Genomic DNA, 10,026 nt, shown 5'->3' with positions numbered 1-10,026 from the left:
CCTCGGCTGCGCTGCTACTCCGTCTTCTGCCATGATGATTCTGACACCATGTATCGTTTTGTGTTTGTGTTCGTTGAATGTTTATGGACGCATTCGCTCCGGGTTCCATGTACAGAAACGGACACTGCAGTAACAGTTGAAGAGATAATGGCTTCCCTTTATTGTTTGGCTTCTAGGCCATCTTGGCGGTAACATCGTACAACACTGCGCATGTCTCGCGCGTACATTCACACACATAATAGTGACGTAGTTCACAGTCTATTAATATGTATCATGTGACGATCACATGATAGCAATATCGACACAGGGGTGACGATGCGAGAGTCCAAACTGGCTGCTCAAGCAGCAGCGTGGTGGGGCCTCCTCCATGCTGTGAAGCTAGGGTTCGCACCTTCCCGTCCGGTCTGTCTTCGACAGTAAACACTGAAAGCCTAACACAGGCTAATGAAAAACATCGCGCACTTTACGCAACCGACTTTAACAAAGTCCACAGTAGACGTACATTACTACTGAAAATAACTTCGAACTCAAACGACAATTCACACACGAATTTCGAAGCCGTTCGAACAAACATCTGGTCTCGGCCGAGACAGAAAAAAGAATGCCTATGAATTTCTCAGTCAGCAACCAGGTAAACGGTGAACCCTACAAATAGCGCGCAGCCTACCATGAACGTCCCGTGCAATGCGTGCAAAGCGTGCAAGGCGCGAATCACTGAGCTAAGCCCAGCTACAGGTCTTCCCACCTTGACACAGGTACCTGTCAGCAACGCCCGACCAAGGAACCTTATAACTACATACAACTGTCCGCGACAATGCCCCCCAAGTTAAGCATAGACATCTGTCTACACGGCAAAAGATCCCTATTCAACGCATGCCCGACTGAGGTAGTCGGCTCCCACGTTGCGACTACCGGGAATCACCCGCACATGACAAAACAAGCAAACAAAAAGATATGCATTATTTCTGTAGCATGCACGTCAAAAATGTACAAAAACTGTGTTTCTTAGCCACCGAATGTGTAGATTTTAACAGTTATGCCTGTGTTCTTGAAGACTTCCTTGATTATCTCAAGGACGACGCTCCAGTTCAGCTCGTCCAATCCACATCCGATCTGCGGCATGGCCAGGGAAGCGACATTGTTCTGCTTGCAGTGGTCCCTCATAGCTTCCATGGAGGACCGCAGCGTTTTGTAGGAGGGTTTGTGAAAGTAGCGTTTCTTGGTGATCATGTAGTAAACGTAGGAAGCACCTACCTGTAGTACAGCTACCTCTCCCACCTTCTTGTTTTGTGCTCTAAGTTGATCAACTTTTCCAAACGATTGCTTGAAGTGAACGGCAATGCCTTTTCCCATCTCAAGATCTTCACTGACGCAGTGGGCCATAGCATCATCAGGTTCACAGCTGAAAAGGTCGCCTCTGATCTCTGTTAGCTCAAACCCCACAACAGGTTGACCCTGTCGCCCTTGTCTGTCTCTGTACAACTTGAGAAGATTGGCGTGGTACAGCTTCTCACGCCCGTAGATCCGAATCCTGTAGTCTGACTCGCCCTTCTTCTCCAGAACGTCGAACGGCCCCTGCCAACACAACTGCAGTTTGTTCTTCTTCTGCGGCAGCAGCAACAAAACCTTGTCTCCAGGCTGGAACTGTCTTCGAACTGTCTTCCGGTTGAACACCTTCGCGTGTTTCTGTGCAGCAGCTGACAAATTCTGACGCGCCAGTTTGCAGGTTTCCTCAATCCGGTTCCTCAAGTCAACCACATACTCAGAAGTCGTACGAACTTGCTCATCGACTTGCTCTTCCGTCCATAGGTTGCGAAGAACAGACATGGGTCCTCGCACTGTCCTGCCGTATAGAAGCTCAAAGGGAGAGAATCCCAGACTCTCCTGTGGAACTTCACGATAAGCGAAGAGGAGTGCAGGAATGTAGCGATCCCACTGCTTCGGTTTCTCTTGAGCAAGCTTGCGTAGCATGGTCTTGAGTGTTCCGTTGTACCGTTCCACCAATCCGTTTCCTTGCGCATGGTACGGAGTAGTCGCTAAACCCTTGATGGCCAGCAAACGCTCCACCTCTTTCATCACCTCGGACATGAACTGAGTACCACGGTCTGTCAGAATCTCTGAGGGAATTCCTACTCGAGTCCAGACTGCCCACATCGCTTCTGCAACCTTCACAGCCTCAATCGACTTCAAGGGAATGGCTTCCGGGTACCGAGTAGCGTAGTCCACAAACACCAAAATGTACCGGTTACCAGACTCAGAAGCAGGGATGATGGGACCCACCAGATCGATCGCCACCCGCTCGAACGGCGTATCGATGAGAGGCATCTTACCTAACGGTACCTTCTGTGGCTTATGAGAAACCTTCTGACACTGATCACAAGACAACACAAAGCGACGTATGTCTGCGCACATACCTGGCCAAAAAAACTGCTGCCAAACTCGATCACGTGTCCTCTGGACACCCATGTGACCTCCCATAGGCGGTTCATGGGCCAACTTGATAACACCTAACCTCAACTGCTGGGGAACAACAACCTGAGTATAGACGCTACCACCACCGCGATACTCACGGTACAGAATCTTCTTCTTCCAAACAAACCCAACTTCACCGGAGTGACCAGACGTTCTGACGTCTCGGCGATCTGCCGCCTCACGACAACTCTTCAAAGTCGAATCATTCCGCTGAAGGTCATGCAACTGCTCAGGGGTGACTGTTTCTAGCCCTGGAGCAGCAACATGTAACAAAGTCGACTTCTTCCCTTCAGCGGCAGCCTGAGCACGAGTGACAACTGACACAACCTTGGACACAGCGTACACTGGAAGAACATTCGCATCACCCAGCCGGGCGTGATTACCTACAATGAAATCAGCAACAGGTGTATCCATGACGATAGCCTCAACCTCACCAGTGTAGAAAGGACATTCAACCTGAACCTTAATCACTGGATAGCGCCTCTTGATGTCTTTCTCAGCCATAGAAACCTCAAGATCCTGTCCTGTGAACTGAGACCTGGAAACTAATGAACTCTTCACGACACAAACCTGAGATCCAGTATCACGCAACCCCTCCACTGCAACACCATCCACTACAACCAGGCATCTCGGGTCGTAGTCTTGCTGGCTACAGGGAGTACACAAAGTGGGTACACTGACGGGCGGTAAAGACTTCTCAGGACCACTATTCACCGCTCCCGTCGACTTGCTCTTCTTGGGGCAATCTCTAGCCAAATGTTTGGGGGACTCACAGATGAAACACTTCCTACCGGATGTACCAACTGAGTTATCTCCACTTTTCTGCTTTTCATCAACGCCAGCCTTTCCACCCTGATCACGATCATGCTGAAAAAACTTCTTACTGTCACGGTGTGCTTCAAAATGAATCTCAGCGGACTTAACTGCTTCGGCTAACGTCTGAGGTTTTTTCTCCTTAACGTACGCGGCCATGTCCGCGCTCAGGGTCTGCAAGAACTGTTCAAGCAAAACCAACTGTTTCAGTTCTGTGATCTCGGAAAGCTCATGCCACTTAGTCAAATTCTCTTCAATGCGAGCACCGAACTGTCTGAACGTTTCATGTTCTTTTCTCTTGCAGGTTCTGAGACGACGGCGGTAGGTTTCGGCTGTGAGCTGATAGCGGCCTAACAACGCGACCTTCAAACCGTCATAGTCGTCTGCGCTATCATCATCAAGAGTGTTGTACACTTCTACAGCCCTACCCGACAACCTAGTCGAGACCCTAGTTGCCCATGTATTTCTCTTCCACTTGTACAAGGTAGCGACTCTCTCAAACCTTTTCAACCAAGTAGCTATGTTTTCTTTGCTCTCATCAAACATCGGTATGGAAGGCCGAAAACCACGAAGGTCACTAGACTCTTCTTCACCTGATGAATCTCCATCATTATCAGCTCCATCCCTACTTCCTCTCTTCACCCTCTTACTTTCCGACTCTCTCTGCAGGAGTTGCATGCGAAGGTCATGCTCTTCCCTTTCCTGCCTTAGTTTTTCTTCCGCGGCTTTCTCATCAGTCTCCCGCTGAGCTTGAACATACTTAACTCTCTCATCAGTCTCTCGACGCGCTACTTCTAGCTTGTCCTGATAAGCTTTCCCTTCCAGCTCTAGTCTAGCCTGTTCCGCATCTTCACGGGTCATTCGCTCGGCAATAAACTCAGGAATACTGGTAGATTTAACACCTAGCTCCTCAGCAAATGAACGCCACCTAGCAATCCTATCCGAACTACTTTCCGTCCTAGACGCCATGATAGCACTATCATCAAGAACACGACCAGAACGAAGTTCCATAAACAAGAACCAACTAGCAAACGGTTAGCCAAAACATGAAAAATCAAAACAAGGCACAGCTGACTGGCAACAAGGACAGGAAACCCACAAGGTTACCAGACAACAACAACAAAAGCTAATTAACTACAGTACATCAGTGTCCAGTGTATGGGAAGTGTGGCCAACGACAAAAATGAAGTGAATTCCTTGAATTCAAAGAGGACATCCTGGCAAGCTCGCCATTGTCGCGTGCATGCACGTTTGCATGTTTAGTTTTTCACACAAAAACTTTGGCCACACCACACAGCACTCACAGAACACCGATGTAAATAAATGAAAGTATTTAATAGTTCCCAGTTGGGTGAAATATGGGGGTGACGATGGATGGAACAATGAAAGGGTTACCACGAATGCATGAGGATGAACATAATGAACATGAGAAAGTACACAACAGTCAAAATAATGTCAACAAACGACATACGAGACAATCAGGACAGTCAAACACAAAGCACGTACGTCATAAAGGCCCTCCTCATTCCATAAATGATATCTATCGTAAGAAAGTACTTATCTACACGTTCGACGAATTCAGGGGGGGGGGGGTGCGCCCTCGGGTCGACACCTGCGTCTCTGTCGCGGGGGTGAGAGAATCAGCCCAGTTAAGAGCTGTCACACGGCACACACTCTGCAGCGACGGCGCCGGTTCGATGTTGCTGCCCAACAGCAGCGTGGTTGCGCCGCTGTGACGTTACAAGATAGCTGCTCAAAACAGCGTAATGAAGCCTCGGAGAAGATCCAGAGGGGCTGCTCACACAGCAGCGTGGGGGTGACGATGCGAGAGTCCAAACTGGCTGCTCAAGCAGCAGCGTGGTGGTGCCTCCTCCATGCTGTGAAGCTGGGGTTTGCACCTTCCCGTCCGGTCTGTCTTCGACAGTAAACACTGAAAGCCTAACACAGGCTAATGAAAAACATCGCGCACTTTACGCAACCGACTTTAACAAAGTCCACAGTAGACGTACATTACTACTGAAAATAACTTCGAACTCAAACGACAATTCACACACGAATTTCGAAGCCGTTCGAACAAACATCTGGTCTCGGCCGAGACAGAAAAAAGAATGCCTATGAATTTCTCAGTCAGCAACCAGGTAAACGGTGAACCCTACAAATAGCGCGCAGCCTACCATGAACGTCCCGTGCAATGCGTGCAAAGCGTGCAAGGCGCGAATCACTGAGCTAAGCCCAGCTACAGGTCTTCCCACCTTGACACAGGTACCTGTCAGCAACGCCCGACCAAGGAACCTTATAACTACATACAACTGTCCGCGACACCTCTGCCTTGCCCAGTGTAGAAATTAAATAGAAACGGGCTTCGATCATGGCTTCCCAGTTCACATCACTTAGCTCCTGCGAGTTAACCGCTCAGGTGATCAATCCTGAAAAGGTCGGGACGAGAAAACCAGATCGTTGATGCAGAAGTCCTGCTCTCTTATTCTAATCATCATTCAACATGCATCTTTGTAGGTGGGGAGGGGTCTTCGGGGGGGGGGGGGGGCAGCAGAGTGAGATATTTTGAGCAGGGTAGGTTTAAACCCACAAACAACTCTCTAGTTAAACCAAGCTTTCCCTTTTAATACATTGTATAATTGATATTCGCTACAGCTAACATTTTCAAAGTTCTTAGCCGTTGCTAAACGAATTCGATGGGTTAAAACGCTCTGAGACAAGTTAAACCACACATACTCACACACAATCACACATAATCACACCCAATCGATGTTGAAAGCGACGTGAGAGCAGGTGCGACCTTTCAGACAGTATGTTTGCTGGCATTTAATAATGGGAGATTGTTCCAATCAAATCGTTTACATCTCGGAACTTAAAGGCACAATACAGTTTGACATTGATCGGCCGCCTGCTACGCTACATTATGATAGTCCTGAAATCTCCGAGCAGTTTCAACAACATTGAAAACTACATCCCATAGACTGCGTTCCTTCTTACACCTGAAAAGAGTTGACACATTCCTCAAATAATGTTAGTAGCAATCTATAGTTGTGTCCACCAAGAAGATAGTCAGTAAGTAAGTACTGTCAGTAGGCAAAAAGACGTGTTCTCTTAATATTTAGGGGAGAGCGGGGTAAGTTGTTTCAACTTTAACCATCCTCTTGTTCTTACCTCACTAGATAACAAGACATTCTTCCATCCTTATGATGGGAAATCCAACCCCCTCCCCTTCTCTGTGTGTGTGTGTGTGTGTGTGTGTGTGTGTGTGTGTGTGTGTGTGTGTGTGTGTGTGTATGTGTGTGTGTGTGTGTGTGTGTGTGTGTGTGTGTGTATATGTATATGTGTGTGTGTGTGTGTGTGTTTGTTTTGTCAGGCAGATCACGTTTCTTTTATCCAAAGCAGAAAGCACCGGAGCTACGATCACATACTCCGCACGTTACAACTTCCCCCGACAGGCTAGTTTAAGAAAAAGGCGCTTCCGTGCGATCATTGCTAGTTACCTGAAATTGTTTGTTCTTGGAAGCACATGTTAGCAACGCACCGACCGCTGCAACAACAATTCACAGGAACAACCGCAACGTTTAATTGAAATTACGATGAAAACAAGAGGCAAGGCAACAGCTGGACAGAAGCGGAAAGAAAAGCCCAGAACAGGGTGCGATGGAGAAATGTCGTCAATGCCCTATGCTCCGCTGGGGGCAACGGGCCTAAGTAAGTAAGTAACTACGATCAAAACGATAGACCTTTACATTTGGCCATTGAGTATTAGCAGAAATACATTTACGACATATTTTAAGTTACATTGATGCTGCTTTTGGGGCGGGGATATAGCTCAGTTGGTATAGTAGCGCGCTGGATTTGTATTCACTGTTGGCCGCTGTCAGCGTGAGTTCGATCCCAGGTTCGGCGGAAATTTATTTCAGAGTCAACTTTGTGTGCAGACTCTCTTCGGTGTCCGAACCCTCCCCCCGTGTACACTACATTGGGTGTGCACGTTAAAGATCCCACGATTGACAAAAGGGTCTTTCCTGGCAAAATTGCTTAGGCACAGTTAATAATTGTCTACCTATACCCGTGTGACTTGGAATAATAGGCCGTGAAAGGTAAATATGCGCCGAAATGGCTGCAATCTACTGGCCGTATAAAATTTCATCTCACACGGCATCACTGCAGAGCGCCTAGAACTGTACCCACGGAATATGCGCGATATAAGCGTCATTGATTGATTGATTGATTGATTTTGTGTTGTATGACGGTGCGGAGAAAAAGGCGAGCCTTTTTTTTTAATCACTGTTGCAACAATTATCGTACACATGGGTTTGACCTACACTGAACATTGACATTTTGATGTAGAATACATCTGGCTTTTATTCGTTTATTTTCTTCTTTGAATATGTGTGTGCTGTTGAAATATGTGTTTGTGAGATATATATCTTGAAGCTAAACAATCAACTATATAATGAATTTTCATCAAGTATGCTTATGTGCCATGCTTTAAAAAAAAGATCAGCTAAACAAAAACAGCAAAACATCACATACAGCAAAACATGTCAATAAACATAACCATGGCGATCACTTGTTATTTCAGGACGATGTCGCGAGAAAACAAAAGGGTGGCGGATCCGACGTCATATACTGTTTGATTGCGTCGTTCAATGTCATTTATCTTATCAAAACTTGCAACGGTAAAACCGCAAAAAAGTATCAAAAACGTCAAACAAATACTTTTCCACGAGGAAAAAAACGAAAAAAGTTGTTTTCCTCATGTATACGCTTTTTTTTCAAACCATGTCAAAAATGACACTGGCCCTTGAATTCTTTTGAGTAGTGTATTTCATAAATTGTTGCTTTATATTCTAAGTAGCATACATGTCCCAAAACAATCTTGCTGGGGGTATTTCTTACCGTAGTTATCTCCTCTGTGACTTGTCCCGTGTTACAACTAACTGCGCTGTTTCATACATATAAAATATTTTTTTAAACATTGCAAGCGGCGGTTTAAGTTAATAAAGCCGCTGCCCCCTTCAACACATTTTCATTTCACAGAGCACTATACCACACTTGCTGGTGGTTTTACATGGAACTGATGTGTTGTGAAGTAAATTTTGGGTAGTTTGTAATTATGTGTTTCGTGTCTTCCTTTTGAAAGTTGTCCAAAGAAGGAAGTGTATAATAACAATAATAACAATAACAATAACAGCACTTTATTGTCCATTAAAATATTACATGAAACATTTTCACGATTAAAGAGTACTGTTGATCAATACAAAGTGCTAACTATTGAACCTTTATGATTTCAGTGTATGTACATGTAGTCAGTTTCAAAGTTTTTTCGTCACGTCACGTTCAATCCGAGTGAATGAAGTGTGCACGATTGTGAAAACATATTTTGGTCGACTCTGCGTACCACATTGCCGTACAAAGAAATTCGACCGAAAAAAATAAACATGGAATCACCCATCAAAAGGAAACAGCAAATGAAGCAAATGTTCAGTACAAACAACCAAAAAGGATCACCTTCTCGCCTCAGAGAAAACTGCCACGCAGTACCTTGCCATCTGCTCATCACCTAATCAGTGAGCCCTATAAAACAGATTGACAAAATAATCACATGATGGAGTGACTAACTAGGTATTGTGTGCTAAGCAATTTCAGTGATTTGAAAAGTCATAACATGCAATAACACTAAAAACCTCCGGATATACCCCCTCAACAACCAACCGTGCCGTCTGTCCACAAACATTCACCAAAATGCATGCTGGTCCCAACAGATGGGAGGCGCGCGCCGCTACCACCAGGGCGCATGCGCTCTCGAGTCTTCCGCACGTGTCGATCCGACGCGCGAATGTCGGGAAGAGAGGGCTCGTGAACTGTGCACGTGTTTTAGTTTTTCTCCATATGCCCCCGACATTATGTCTCTCGTTCCAGTTCATGTTTGGCTCTCACAGACACAAACGCAATCGTTTGACGGAGTAAGGTAGCCCGTGAACGAAGGGTTTGGTGAATCACTAGTGTGTGAAGTGCTAAAGAGTGGAAGGGGGCACAAGGCCGAAGACATGAGTAACGATGAAAACCCGTTATCTCCCCTGTCCTTTGTTTCTCCTCTCAACCTGTCCTTTCGGTGGCTAATTTTGTGTGAAAATGGGCGCAGGTTGTTGTAGAAATAATGGGGTTTGGGGTTTAATCAAGTTAAAAGCCTTCTCTGTGTTTCCTAACCCATCCGTGGATCATGAAAATGATAATTGTTATCTTTACTGAACGTCTGTGGGTGTTGCGGTACACGTGTCTTGTGTGTGAGCACGCGCGCGATTGCGCGGATGTGGGTGTGTGTTTTTTCATGCGTCTTTGCGTGTGTGTGCGTGTGTGTGTGTGTGTATACCATGTATGTGCGTGGGTGAATGCGTGCAATCGTGAGGAAAGGGGAACAGAGGAGGGAACTGGGCGCTTTAACTGGGTGTTCTACGTGTGTATCTTCAGTTTGTGTAACTTTGTGTGTACTTGCGTGTGTGTGTGTGTGTGTGTGTGTGTGTGTGTGTGTGTGTGTGTGTGTGTGTGTGTTTGTGTGTGTTCCTGTGTGTCTGTCAGTATGTCTGTCTATCTCTATCTCTCTCTGTGTCTGTGTACGTACTACGTGCATGATTGCTTGCGTGCATGCATGCGTAGGTGCGAACGGTCGAAATGTGCGTGTGTGTGTATATGCGTGCGTGCGTGTGTATGTGACTGTGACTGTACAATGTGTGATTG

General features: G+C 46.3%; 1 protein-coding gene across 1 annotated transcript; it reads right to left on the bottom strand.

Moving 5' to 3' along the window:
- Nucleotides 1-1,005: 1,005 nt before the first annotated feature.
- Nucleotides 1,006-4,254, bottom strand: LOC138946599 (uncharacterized). Its single transcript, XM_070318073.1, has one exon. The coding sequence runs from the start codon at nt 4,252-4,254 to the stop codon at nt 1,006-1,008; it is 3,249 nt and encodes a 1,082-aa protein (XP_070174174.1).
- Between the last annotated feature and the right edge of the window lie 5,772 nt (nt 4,255-10,026).

The sequence above is a fragment of the Littorina saxatilis genome, linkage group LG1 (genome assembly GCF_037325665.1).
Source record: "Littorina saxatilis isolate snail1 linkage group LG1, US_GU_Lsax_2.0, whole genome shotgun sequence".
In the NCBI taxonomy this organism is placed as follows: Eukaryota; Metazoa; Mollusca; class Gastropoda; order Littorinimorpha; family Littorinidae; genus Littorina; species Littorina saxatilis.
This window is presented reverse-complemented; position numbering and strand designations above follow the sequence as displayed.